At 33.8% G+C, this 13960-nt stretch overlaps 3 protein-coding genes across 4 annotated transcripts; all 3 read left to right on the top strand.

Moving 5' to 3' along the window:
• Positions 1-93: 93 nt before the first annotated feature.
• Positions 94-1893, top strand: LOC133698906 (putative GEM-like protein 8). 2 transcript variants are annotated; one of them, XM_062122014.1, is made up of 4 exons: positions 94-376; positions 474-533; positions 670-929; positions 1110-1260. In XM_062122014.1, the coding sequence occupies exons 1-4, from the start codon at positions 304-306 to the stop codon at positions 1143-1145; spliced, it is 429 nt and encodes a 142-aa protein (XP_061977998.1). In that variant the 5' UTR covers positions 94-303; the 3' UTR covers positions 1146-1260. The 2 variants fall into 2 exon arrangements, with proteins under 2 accessions (XP_061977998.1, XP_061977996.1); XM_062122012.1 differs by lacking the exon at positions 1110-1260 and adding an exon at positions 1267-1893 and having other exon boundaries at positions 108-376.
• Positions 1894-3828: 1935 nt separating this feature from the next.
• Positions 3829-5583, top strand: LOC133698905 (GEM-like protein 4). Its single transcript, XM_062122011.1, has 4 exons — positions 3829-4200; positions 4275-4358; positions 4449-4723; positions 5180-5583. The coding sequence occupies exons 1-4, from the start codon at positions 4035-4037 to the stop codon at positions 5363-5365; spliced, it is 711 nt and encodes a 236-aa protein (XP_061977995.1). The 5' UTR covers positions 3829-4034; the 3' UTR covers positions 5366-5583.
• Positions 5584-9967: 4384 nt separating this feature from the next.
• On the top strand, positions 9968-10941 carry LOC133698700 (kunitz trypsin inhibitor 5-like). Its single transcript, XM_062121724.1, has one exon. The coding sequence runs from the start codon at positions 10104-10106 to the stop codon at positions 10749-10751; it is 648 nt and encodes a 215-aa protein (XP_061977708.1). The 5' UTR covers positions 9968-10103; the 3' UTR covers positions 10752-10941.
• The last annotated feature ends 3019 nt before the right edge of the window (positions 10942-13960 follow it).

Here is a 13960-nt window from a genome sequence, read left to right on the forward strand (position 1 = left end):
GTTCGACCAGAAACTTTGAATTTTTCAAAGTTTGTGTGTGAAATCGTGACTCATTGAACAAGCAATGAAACTGATTGGAAATTAATTAATCATTATATACAAAGGTGGGACTGCTGGAAGAAAATCATTAACCTCGCCCTCTTGCATCAAGACCGAAGAAAAGTGAAAGTTTAGCCACAACTTCTCAGCTTCTTCTGATCTGAGCACTTCCTTGCATCAAGACCGAAGAAAAGTAAAAGTTTAGCCAGAACCTCTCAGCTTCTTCTGATCTGAGCACTTAAATGTTTTGTGCTGCTTGACAAAATGCATCTTTCCAAGTTCATTTCACGTCCATGTTTTGAGTCCTCAGGAACACCCTCTTCCACTGATCATCATGGTTCTTCTCCAACTTCTTCACAGATCATAAATTGGTATTTCTAAAGTCTAAATTAGTTCTATGTTGACAGCTTTAATTCCTTGACGCGCTGGTGCAGGTGATGAAGTGGATACAACTGGGGGAAGCAGGACCTTTGCAAATATAATTCGTGACCGTGGTAATTAACAATCGTTCCTTGTAATTATCATAACCCGCACTCTTTTCTCCTCTTTTCTTTCATTTTGAGTGAATAAATCAATGATCATGAGCTTCTTCTTCAGAGAAAAAAATGATTGATCATATGTTGATTGCAGTGAGGTCGGTTGGTCTCTCAGACTCAATAAAATTTAAGGCTAAGAAAATTAAAGAAGGTGGGAAGAAGAATATTTTCAAGCAGAAATTTGAGGTCAGAGAAGGGGAAAAGCTATTAAAGGCATCGCATTGCTGTTTATCAACTGAAGCTGGTCCTGTTGCCGGACTTCTCTTTATTTCCACTGAAAAGGTTGCATTCTGCAGTCAGAGATCAGTTACCTTCAAATCTCCAGATGAGCTGCTCGAAGAAACAGATCGAAAGGTGAACAAATACCTCCTCTTTATTATATTTTCCTTTTCTCAATTTCGTGAATTAACTCTAAGCTGTGGTTTTAAAAAGAATTAATTAACACACTAAAATATTGGAGGATATATAAACAAGGTTTGTGATCACTCTTCAATTTCTTCCTTTTTTTATAAAAAAATAAAATGATTTCTGCAGGATCATAATTACTCAAAGTACTGGCTACAATCTTGACAACATCGCATAAAGAAAATAAAGGGATTCCTCGTGTTTCTGTTAATTGAATTGTATTAATTTGCGTTGTTCTTGTACACAAAAAAGGCTTGACTCGTTGAAATTGGATACACATGAGCAGATTGAGATACCAATAAGGAACATTAGAGGGGTCGACCTGAACGAGTCACAAAAGAAGAAAATGACCATAATCATAGAAGATAGTTCTGAATTCCTGTTTATGGACTTTTTGCGTTACGACAAAGCTCGTCAGAACTTAGAGCAAGCAATTCTATGGCAAAGTTGCCAAGCAGAAGGAAGCTGATCTCGAAATTAGACAGGTATTGTGCTGATTGAGCTGAGGCCAAAAGAAAAGGCTCGGTTGTTAGACAAAATTCTTATGCTCTGACTGTGTGTAGTCCACTTTTTTATGCACTTGCTTGTATAGTTTAGAGCAAATAAAGAGAAAGTTATCTTTCAATGTATGATTAAAAAAATGTAAAAAATGAGCTATTATTAAGGGATTTCGAGCACTTTTCCCTTTTATAAGGAAGATTGAAAGGGGATAGCAGAAATTAAGAACAATTTTACAGGGATAATCGATCATGGCTTTTGCCAAAGCTTGCATCGTGTGTTTACCACGAAAAAGCGTGTTGAACTTTCCAAGTAGGGAAAAGTCATTAAACATTGTATTTTGTTTTCCGTCCTTGTAGGTCATTTGAACAGGACCAAAATGTCTTAATTCTATGTGCATTCAATTAGATAGAAACGTGTTTTTATTGTAGAGATAAAGAAAAAAGACATAACATTAAATATGTTTTTAAATCATTTTTATAGTTAATTTTTTCACTTTCAAAATAAAATATATAAAGATAACATGCTTTTTTATCTCATTATTTTCGTCTCTGTTTTTTTTTTTTTTTGGTCATTTTAGTCATGAAACAGTAATCAAATATCATCTTACTTACATTATCAAGTGGTTCTGTTTTCTCATCATAAATACTCCAATATCACACCTTTCCAAGAAGAAATCACAGCAAAAACAAAAATAGAGGGACGAAGACACAAAGGAAAACCTGAAGAGCAAAAACAGAAGAGAAAACTTTTGCATTCCTTCAGAACGCCCTCAACTTCGCCTTCAGTAGCAGCTCAGTCGTCCTTCTTCCCCCGCTTGCAATTTTAATTACTCCGTCACTATTGTAAACATGCGCTAATAATTCAGGCAGGCAGGCATGCCGCTATGGCAAGTTTGGTCATTGGAATAGGAAAGTGACCATACTAGCCCATATAACTGTGCTAGATCAAGCTCATAAAAAGAAAGGAAGCTAGGAACTATTGAGGCTGGGCTTGGCCTGGCCCTCAGGCCCAACCTGCCCCAATTCTCTTAGCCACCTGAGCCCATCTCTGGGGGGTCTTGAAAAGTGTATTTGGCAGCGTGGTTACGGTTGTTTTTCAAATAAGTTTTTGTGCCAAAATGCATGTTAATGATGTTTTTTTATTTTTAAAAAATTATTTTTGACATCAGCACATCAAAACAATCTAAAACATACAAAACATATTAAATTTTAATAAAAAATTTAAATTTTTTAAAAATACAGTTTTCACCTGTTCTCAAACATATTCAAAGTTTGACCTTTGAAGGTTACACGAGTGTTCTATATTGTGCATGTGCTATATTGTTGATTGGAAGTTAATTTGCTTGGCTGTGACTTTAGAATTTTTCAAACCAGTCTCCTTTGCAATGGGCTTAGTTACAGATTTTGTGGGCTTACGCTTTTTTATGGGACCTTTGTTATAAATTAAAGATAGAATGTTTTCACACATAAGTATCATTAAATTAGTTGTTTTTAATTTCAAAGTCAACAATAATGCATCGATGGTTCTGCTTTTAATAAATTCCTTTTGCCTTATTATTATGAAATTCAATACCATTCAGTTATTTATTCTAATTAATTATTTTAGCTATTTAAATATAGTCTTTTTTGTTTTATTTTATTAAAGTATATGTAGAGTTGATATTCTTTGAAAATACTGCTCTATTCACAACCTTTTTTTTTTTTTTCTGAAATGCTGGAATCTCCTGTCTAGGACAAAATAAAAAAATAAAAAAGCTGATTATATGAAATGAGTTTATACTTGTCAAGATTATGTGTAACATAAAATTCCAAGGTCAAAGACCTGAGGCTTCAGAGCCGCCTATTTGTGCTGTCTATGACTTGGGGGTCGGCTTGCCGGACTGACCGGCTAGTAGTGAGAATACCTCCCCTCCACATCCTCCGCCTGCTGCTCAGGGGTTGCTCCTTCCTATTCGGCTTCTGGCTTCAGCCTCAGATTTGTGCTGCCTTTCGGCCTTCGCTTGCTTCATTGTTGCCATGAATACGCTTGTTGGTTGACTGATCCTTTGTTTGATATGATCCTACGATTGAAGACCTTTGATCATGTCCTTAAATTCCTTTGTCATGCTCTTTAAATAAATAAAAATTCCCCATCTCAACCACTCCAACACCATAAATTCTTAATTTCATTATTTAAAAAATCAGATTATTTTATATCAACTTTGCAAGTATTCGATTTGGCCATCTTTATTGACTTGAAATTCCTTACCGCTTGTAAGGAAAAAAGATATATATATATATATATATATATATATTAGGAAATTGCCTGGAAATCGCAACATCATTTTCTTCTAGTAGTCTTCCCTTCCATTCAATTCTTCACACATGACAACGAAGAATGTTTGAAATTTCACTCTCATAACTGTTTCTCTTGTGGAAAAATAATATAGAGAATATTATATGATTTAAATAGCAATATACGCCTCCTTTTTATCTCTTCATCAGGCAAAGTTTATAGGCTAAGCCATCAGGTTTTCCTTTGAGGACTACTCTCTGTGCGTGTTAGACAAAAACTATGAGCATGAAGGGTCAGTTTGCAGACAAGTTCAATGGAAGTCCATTGATGATCATTAAAACTTTTGAGACAACCCCAGAAAGATCATCTTCTTTATCTGAGCCTGTCAGCTTGCTGCAAAGTCCATATTCCTCTCAGGGTTCTCCAAGCTCCTCCAAAACTAGTAGTAAGTCACAGTGACCCTGTCTTCCTCTGCCTCTAATATATTGATGCTGATAGCTTATTCATCAAGTACTGCAGGTAATAAATGGGATTCACAGCCAGGAAAAACAAAAAAACTAGGAAGGAAAAGCAGTACTTTTGCTTACAGGATTCACGATCACGGTAACAGTCTTACTATGACTCCGAAGAAAATATGAAGTAAAATCATTTATGCACCTTTTTTTTAATTATGTGAGATAATGTAATTTGCAGTGAAATTGGGGGCTACCTTCTCTGAAACAGTGAAAGGCAAGCTGAGACTGGGGGCAAAGATAATTCAAGAAGGAGGGAGGGAGAATATTTTCAAGCAGGTTTTTGGTGTCAGAGAAGGAGAAGAGCTATTAAAGGCATCACAGTGCTATTTATCAACCACAGCTGGTCCTCTTGCAGGGCTTCTTTTTATCTCCACTGAAAAGGTTGCCTTCTGCAGTGAGAGATCAATTACCTTCCCTTCTCCTAATGGACAATTTGTCAGAAAACCCTACAAGGTGAGTCAATAATTGGGTTCCTGATCAGATCATGCACGCAAACAGGAGTTTTAAGATTTTTTTCCCTTTTGTTTTTTTTAAAAAACCTTCATCTCTGACAGGACCATGATTTAAAGATCATCTTTAATTTCTGCTCTTAAAAAAAGAAGAAGAAGATCATCATCTTGTTAATTTGAACGTGACAAAATCCTTTGTTCAATCACCTGTTACGCAAAATAATAGTCACATCTCGGCTAAACAAAATTATGGAATAATTGAAATGAGAAAGGAAGGGACATCAAATGGTAGGTTAGACATCTACGCATCTTAAACTATAGAAGAAGCTACAATATCTAAAATAATGTTAAAATTTGTTGATTTTGACTTCTATTTTTTGAACCTTCAATTCATAATCAAACAATTGACCTGGTATGTACAGTTGAAAATTTTGACCAATATTTTGATGCATATGAGCAGGTGGTGATACCAGTGAGGAAGATTGAAAGAGCCGACAGGAGTGAGAACATGAACAAGCCGCAACAGAAGTACATAGAAATAGTCACGCAAGACAATTTTGAGTTCTGGTTCATGGGATTCTTGCGTTACGAAAAAGCTTTCAAGAATCTACACAAAGCTATTTCTTTGGCGAATTCTGCCTCTTAAATTAAGAGGACATTTTGTAAGATGGACACATACGTAAGTAGATAGAAAAGAAGTTTATCTTTTAGATTAGACAAGTGTGCTCATTGAGGCCTGGAAGGAAAAGCCTGGCTTTAAGTTCCGTTTGGAAACAGGGCTCTGCAGAACTATGTGTTTTCTAGTATAAAATATTATTTTGATGTTTTATAATGAATGAAAAGTATTATTTTAATGTTTTTCAACCAGTAACCAAGGTTTCACGGCAAGTGCAACCACAAAAACAAATAAACACTAGACACAAGTATGCTTTTTTGTATCAAATTATAGTTTATAGCCAATCAAGTAGAAGCTTTTAGTTTTCTCATTTTCTTTTTCTAAAAAGAATTGCTAAAACTAGGTTTTTCTACCCTTTTACTTGTTGAAATCTGAAGTCATTTCTTTCATTACTAAACCATGAAAAAAATGAAGGAAAAAAATAACAGAGAGAAGCTTCCAATTGCAAGGTGTATACGCAGTAGATGTTATGGACCTCTTTCCCTCTTGTGGGTTTGAATCGATTGGCCCTGTAAGTGCCCCTGGTCGACATTTTTAAGAGGAAAAAAGAAAGTGGCTAGGACCTTGGCATTGATGCCGTTGTTCTGATTCTTGAGCTGTCTCTATCAGAGGGGAAACCCAGGATAATGGACCTTCCCGGTAACCCAAGTCTAAGATTGTTCCAATATGTCAGTTCTCATTAACAAAATTCAACAAGGGCCACGTTATTATTTTGATAAGCCATGGCTTTATTGAAGCATCACAGAGCAAAGCCATGAGTCCTTGCAAAGAGACAAGTATCATACAGAGAACCTCAGACCACTGAAAGAACAAAACCAAGCCGACAACCAAGAACTCAGGCAATCAGAGCAGCCTAGCAGGACCATACAACCAGATAAAAAGGGTCCCCTGTGCCTATTTTTTAGCTCTCACAAATGTTTTGAACATTCATTCACGAGGTTGTTTTTAAAGCCTTCTTGAACTGAACTTCGAAAGATTGTAATCTATCACTAAGAGACAGCGTTTCGGTTTTTTTTTTTTTAATTTTTCTTAAGGAGAAACGTCATCATTTGGTTTAAAAAACAGGGAGTTTTTTTCTCCAACCTACTCATTCTTTTAATTTCTTTTTTTTTTAATTATTTTTTCGATTTCATCCTGTTGCAGGATCGTACCCCCATTTCGCCAGTTCTGACCCTAAGTATTGCATTTTCAAGTTCTCAGCCAATAAGAAATATGGTGTCAGCTTTTTGAAAGCCCAATCTTCTCCTTTTACAGAGAAACATTAGAAATTGAGCATGACTGCATGCTTTTGCATGTGAGAAGACAGCAGAGAAGCACATGATGGTCTGATAAGTTAATCAAAATGCCGAGCCATATAGTCATATCTGGGCCATCGCTTTGTCAGTACAAGTTCCCGTCCTTGACGTGCACATTTTCATTTTCTTCGATCTCCTTTATCCAAACAAGCATTGATTGTAATCTTTTTGAATAATTTTCACGTGCTATGTTAAAAATGAAATTTAATGTATTTTTAAATAAAAAAATACTTTAAAAAATAGTCTTTTTCACTGTCCCAAACACCTCAGAATTCATAAGAAGTATCTATTTCAATAATTCACAGGACCATGTGTCTCCCTGGCCATCATTTTCTCGGTTGTTCTTCATTAATTCTCTTGAAGCTTTGTATGCATCCTTTACAAATCTCTTCCTTTTTATCCAACGTCTCTTGGGCCCTTTGAATGTTCACTCGAAATCAAGAAAGGGTTGTGGAGCACACAGCCTAATCAATAGTGCTGGACCGCATATGCAACACACTTCATCCAATCTTTTAGAGATTTTTTATTTCTATTATACACGAGCTCATCAATTGTTTGGTGCCGGCAACAATTTTTTTCTTCTTCTCTCTCTCCTACTCGAATTACATGAAAGCCCCTTTAAAATTTTATACCAATCCCTTCAAAAAAAATTTTCTTCACATTTATTTTCTATTCTTTTGATTACTATATTTTTATTTTGAATGAACTATAATATTACAAATGTATTTTTTTTTTTATTTCACCCCTTTTTTTATTTTTTAATCTTTCAAATTCAGTTTCCATTCTTTTTATTACTGTTTTTTTGGTCATTTTTTAAATTGTTTTTTCTTACAATTTCTTCCTCTATAGGTTTTTTTCCATCAAATTTGACCATCGTTCTTTTTTTTGCTATCTTTTTTACTTTGACAGGTTTTTTAATTTCTTTTTTTCATGATTTTATCATTCAAAATTAAATTGATTGGGAATTAAGTTTTTTAATCGAACCTCCGAGTCCAGGATTTCACGAGTTGCAAATTTTAGATATTAAACCGAGTTTAGAAGGTTTGCCCGAATATACTTGTTTTTTCCTTCCTTCTTTAAAGCTAATGTTTTTTTTACCATATTTTTAGAGTTTTGCTTTATTATTTTTTTATGATTTGTCTTCTATGAGATTAGTCTAAAGTTCATGATCAGAGTCACTAGTTTCAAAGATTAACGCGCTTGACTTTTATTTATTTTTACTTGATCGTTTTTTAAATTGATTTACCTTTAACATTTGGTTTATTGGAAATTGGTCTTCCTACCTTTTTTTTTTCTCTTTTCTTTCTATTGAGTTATCCTGATCATGTGCCCATAGTCACGGAGTTTACGAGTTAACCCAGGTTGACTTAATTTTTTTCATTGTTATAGGCTTAGTCCCACGTTCATGATAAAAGTCACTAGTTTCAAAGATTAAAATGAGATGATTTTTTTTGGATCTTTTTTTTTAAATTGATTTATTTCAATTTCATCCTTGAATATTAGATTTATTGAAAATTCGTTTTCGTATTTTTTTTTCCTTTTCTTTCTATAAGGTTATCCCGATTGTGTGCCCATGATTGTGGGGTTTGTGGATTAACCCTGGTTAACTCATATTTGTTTCTGTTGCTTTTTTAAATTAACCCTTTTCTTTTCATTTTTGTCGTTCAACATTGAGTTACTCAATAATTGAGTTTCATGATTTTATTCAATTTTCTTTAGAATGGGGTCACCCTGGTATTACGATTAGGTTATAAATTTTGCATCTTGACTCGGGTGGGCTCGGATCGAGTTTTTTCGACCTTCTTTTAATTTTATCTTTTCTTAATTTTCATCCTTCAATATTTTATTTGCTAGAAATTGAGTTTTAATATTTTTCTTTTTATTTTCCTTTCTATGGAGTTAACATGTTCTCATTTGATTTATTAGGAATTGATTTTCAAGCTTTTCTTTCTACGTTTTTTTTTATGAGATTATTGCAATCTTATGCCTATGGTTATGAAGTTTGCGAGTCAACATGGTTTAACTGAGTTATTTTTATTTTTATTTTTTTGCTTTTTAACATTTGGTTATTTGATAATTCGAATTGGCTCAGATTAGATTCTTTTTATTAATTTTTTTTTGCTATTTTTTTATTAGTTTATTGATTATTGTTGTATCTTTTTAATTATATCATTTAAATTATCAATTCAACCAATGAGTAGGATCTCAAATTATTTTTCCTAAGCATTATTTTTTTACTCTTAAAATAAATTTGGCCACAAATCTAGGTAATTAACCATACCAGATCAATGTGGGATTGCAGAAAATGTAATAAACATTAAAAAAATATATAAAAAGTCCATCGTACCGGCATAGCTTTCTCCTGCGACGTAAAAGTCATTCGATTTAGGATTGGGAATTTTCTTGAACCAGTGAATTAAAAAGGCAAGAGAATCATCCTAAGCTGTGATTGAATCCCCATTCTTTTAAGGTCTTCGGACTTGTTGGTGGAGGAGAAGCCCCAGCTAGCTGCCTCCATGAAAATGATATTTGCAGCTGTCAACTAAAAATACTGACTTTTAATAAATAAAATAAAATATCTTGTTAGTTTATCCCTAATTAATATTGTTATATATTTATCTTGTATAGTTTTTTTATGTTATTTCTTGACCCATTTTGATATCTAAATATTATTTTTTTATATATAAAAAAAATAGTTCCGCCTGATTGTCGGCACCGCGCTTGCATTGCCAAACTACATGCATGATATATAGCAACATGGCACCCAAATGTTGATACCACGTGGTCCTCAAATTAATTAAATAAAGCTAGATGCCAAAGGATATTCTGAGTGAAAAAGAAAAAAAAAACATTTTCATGGGTTGAGCTGCAAATTAATTGGAAAAAATATAAATCAATATATCTAGTTTATTATGTTAATAATAAATATTTTTTATTTGAAAATAGATTAAATTAATATTTTTTTATTTTTTAAAATTTATTTTTAACTTCAATACATTAAAACAAATTAAAAATAGCAAAAAAAAATATTAATTTAAAACAAAAAAATTAATTTTTTAAAAAAAACTTTTTAAATATTTTAATACAAAAATTACAAGAGGCTCATAAACACAAAGCATGGTGCGCTCTTCCTGTAATTATTAAGTAGCAGACAAGATAAGCATCAACCAAGAAATAGTAATTAACTAGTAGTAGCAGATAAGATGCTCTGACATTATACTTAAAAGGTCATTCCCCGTGAACACAGCAAGCAAATAATGGTTTTAAAATTAAAAAGAAGAAGAAAAAAGTATTGAGGAAAGTCATTCTTTATTGTTGAGCATTCCAATCCCAGCTCCATAAATCCAAGCTTCTCTCCACTCAGTTTTTGCATCAAATTGAAGAACAAGAAAATCTCATCAATAGAAATAACAATGAGGTCTACATTGTTAGCGCTGTCCTCCTTCCTTGTCTTTGCCTTAGCCTCAACAAGACCATCAATAGCAGGTGATTTAGATGCGACCGAGGCAGTGCTTGACACTGATGGCGAGAAACTTAGAGCAGGCACTGAATATTACATCTTGCCAGTATTCCGTGGAAGAGGAGGTGGGCTTACAATGGCCAGCACAAGAGACGAAACCTGCCCGCTTGACGTTGTCCAAGACCCTCTTGAGATATCAAAGGGTCTTCCACTTACGTTCACCCCTGTGAATCCCAAGAAAGGAGTCATCCGTGTCTCGACTGATCTGAACATCAAGTTTTCTGCTTCATCAATCTGTGTTCAATCAACAGTGTGGAAGATTCAGAAGTCTGTCAACTCGGAAATACAATGGTTCGTGACAACTGGTGGGGTTGAAGGGAATCCTGGCATTGAAACAATAACCAACTGGTTCAAGATTGAGAAGGCAGGTGATGATTACAAGCTAGTTTTCTGTCCTACAGTTTGTGATTGCGGAGCCTTATGTAGAGACGTGGGCATTTATATTCATGATAATGGAGTTAGGACTCTGTCTCTCAGTGATGCACTGCAACCTTTCTTAGTTAATTTCAAGAAAGTTAGCTCTTCAAGTTCATCCTTATGAGTGCTGCAAATACTAGGGCAGTGATGGGAGCAGGCTGGCTAGCTGCTGATGTCTCTTGTCCTGGCTGTTGGCCTCGCCTTTCTTTGTCGTGATCACTTTGGGTTCTCCTGATCTGGCGATGTATGCTTCAATGAATCCATGTATGCTTCATCAAATAATAATAAGAATAATAATGTGGCTCTTTCTTTTATTTTGTTTGACAGCCACTTTTTTATAGTTTATTAAGAGTGTTCGGGCAGTTTACTTGTGTATTTTGATTATGGATAATTCTACGGATTTTAAAATTAATAATTATATATATTTTTAATTAAAAGTAAAATTTTTAATTTTAAATTTTTATTTCTTCACCACAACGACTTTATTTGACAACCATTTATATAGTGTGTTTAACAGTGTGGTTGCGGATGTTTTTCAAATAATTTTTTGTATCAAAATACATGTTAATGATATTTTTTTATTTTTTAAAAATTATTTTTGATATCAGCACATTAAAACAATTTAAAATATATAAACCATATTAAATTTTAAAAAAAAATTAAAATTTTTTAAAACACAACAGTAACGCTCCCAAATGTAGCAGGAATGGATGTTACCGCTACTCTTTTTTGTTTCTCATATCGGAACGATTATCCAAAGCAAATAATGGATGTGGATCCAAAAACATCTCCATCATTCTTATCTCTCTCTCTCTCTCTCTCTCTCATATCCGTTTCTTTTATTTTTCTTCTTTTTCCTGTTGGTGCCTAGGCACTTCTATTATTCTTTGTTAGTCATACACTCTCCCAAACTTTAGTCAATATATAGAAAATGAGTAGTCCTTAATCTTTATTTAATCTGAGTTCCCTCGACTCTTTTATTATGCTCATTGTCTCCTCTCCATCTAGGTTTCCATTCAATTATTAACAACACAAAAAAAACAAAAATAATGACAAAAAAAAGCACAAAAAAATGAAAAATCCTTGTGCTTTTATTTCAGCTTTTAATTAAAAACAAAAAAATATACAATGTTAATAAACCCAAAAAAAAAATAAAAATAAAAATAAAAATAAAGAACCTTAGGATGAGAAGAGAATGCTTAATCTATGGTGCGAAGGATAGAGAGAAGAGAAAGAAAGAGAAACAGGTGTGTGAGAGAAGAAGAGAGAAGAAGATGAAGCCCCATTCTGTCATAATTCAGGTCTTTTATTTTAGTTTTTATCGACGGAATTACCGATGGATAATTAAATACTAATATTTTTAATATTTTCGTCAGTGATTTTGTATGTAAAGTCAAGTGAGAATTTTCAGCTTGCACAAAAATTTTCAGAAAGCCCCTCCAAATATTACTGACAGTTTTTCATTACGTCAGTGATTCTGTTTGGAAAAAAAGTGACCAGTCAAAAGGTCATTAATTATAACCGCATTGGAAAATGAATAATTCTCATGGTCTCTAGAATATATCAACAGACATATTTCATCGATATACCTTTACATAATAAACACCGTGAACAGTGTCGTGACATGCACGACATCGAACTGCAGGTCTGCCTCCTGAGAGTATGTTGAAAAGGAGGTTTGTGTATAATCATAAAATTATGATTATAAGTTCAGGAGTCGCCACCCATGGTATGCGAGAGTTTGGGTAAGAGACTAGTTATGCAGGGGGAAGATGCATCACCCCTAGTGCACCCTACTTAAGGTAAACTGCATTGTTATTTGATTGTTTTTCGAAGTCATGTTTCTATCCATTGGTCTTTTTCTAAGGTCTAAGGTAGATCTCCCTTCGTGAGACAGTCTCTACCTTATCAGTTGGATCCTAACCACTCTAAATTCTAACATCACATTTATTTTGCACTTTGTATCTTTAATATCTGATGGTATACTTTACAATGTAATTTTATACCTCTAAATATTAAAGTCTAAAAATAAATCTTAACTCTACAAATATCAATTAAACAAAATAATTATTGAAAGATTTTTGATATTTTGATCAAACCTAACGGATAATCATAAACTAATTACGATACCCATTTTATATTTTAAAAAAATATGATAAAAATGATTTTATATCTTTTTTCAGAAAATATGCATGAAAAACCTTTAGGATTTAGTCGTATGCACAAAGACTATAACATTTTATTTTTTGGAAAAAAGAATTTAATTTAATTTTTCTGAAATTTTGATTTTTTTTAAAAAAATTATTTTGGAGAAAATCGCATATTTTTAATATAGGATATGTATCTTACTGTGTAAGACTACAGCCCGATATTATGCAAAATTATTGAAAAAATATGTGATGTTTTTAAAATACCTTTTGAAAAATTTGATTTTTTATATTATTATATTATTTATTTATTAAGTGGGCTGGACCTGGCCCAACCATCTGGGCTGGAACCGGTCAGGTCGGGTTGGGCCGACTGACGGCCCAACATACTTTTATCTCTTTTTCAGCCATTTAGGCTGGGCCGAAATGAGCCCAGCCCACCTCTTGTTATTTACATTTCTGCCATTTGCATATAGAATTCTACATGCAAATGGATATAGGCGGTTTTTAAGAAGAAAAAAAAAAGAGGGAGGCCTGCCTAGCCAAAGGAGAAAAGGTGTTGGTGGTGTTCTTGGTGGTGTTGGGGAGTCCGATGTGTGGCTAATGACATCAATGGTTGCCAAGGTGCGGTAGAAAAAGGAGCAGGAAACTAGTGGAGAGAAAGAAAAACAGTGAATAGGGGAGAAACTATTTTATTTTTTAGACTTTGGTTATTGATGCTCAATGCCTGGAATCCACCCCTATTTATAGAGAGTGGAAGAGGGACACTTTGTCTTTTTTAGAAAGCAATCTTGGCCTGTGATTCAAACTGGAAAGATCTCAACTGTTGGTTTAAAGTTGTTATCATGACTTGAAAAGGTTGGCAACTAAAGGCTGTTTGAGTTGGCCACTTGAGGGCGGCACCACGGTGGATGTAAGGGTAGTTGGCCGGCAAGAACTACTTTTAGGTGTAGTACAATGTCAGGCCATCATAAGGGTGTATGGCTTGCCCGGTTTAGTGGGGAGAAGAAGCATTAAATAATCCTAAAATGTACCCACCCAAGCAGTTTTTTGGTAAAAAATAAATATGATGAACAGTAACCGGACAACATATCGTTTGGTTTTTTTTATATCAAAATGATGTCATTTTGGCTTTAGGGTTTTAATTTAGGGATTTGGCTAAAGTTCAATTTAGTCCTCCGGCTTA

Source organism: Populus nigra, chromosome 7 (genome assembly GCF_951802175.1).
Source record: "Populus nigra chromosome 7, ddPopNigr1.1, whole genome shotgun sequence".
Classification (NCBI taxonomy): domain Eukaryota; kingdom Viridiplantae; phylum Streptophyta; class Magnoliopsida; order Malpighiales; family Salicaceae; genus Populus; species Populus nigra.

Coding starts and splice junctions, on each gene's coding strand:
- LOC133698906 (XM_062122012.1), top strand. CDS start 304: ATGCATCTTTCCAAGTTCATTTCACGTCCATGTTTTGAGTCCTCAGGA. Junction 377..473: donor CTCTTCCACTGATCATCATG/GTTCTTCTCCAA, acceptor GCGCTGGTGCAG/GTGATGAAGTGGATACAACT. Junction 534..669: donor AAATATAATTCGTGACCGTG/GTAATTAACAAT, acceptor TGTTGATTGCAG/TGAGGTCGGTTGGTCTCTCA.
- LOC133698700 (XM_062121724.1), top strand. CDS start 10,104: ATGAGGTCTACATTGTTAGCGCTGTCCTCCTTCCTTGTCTTTGCCTTA.
- LOC133698905 (XM_062122011.1), top strand. CDS start 4,035: ATGAGCATGAAGGGTCAGTTTGCAGACAAGTTCAATGGAAGTCCATTG. Junction 4,201..4,274: donor AAGCTCCTCCAAAACTAGTA/GTAAGTCACAGT, acceptor CAAGTACTGCAG/GTAATAAATGGGATTCACAG. Junction 4,724..5,179: donor TTGTCAGAAAACCCTACAAG/GTGAGTCAATAA, acceptor GCATATGAGCAG/GTGGTGATACCAGTGAGGAA.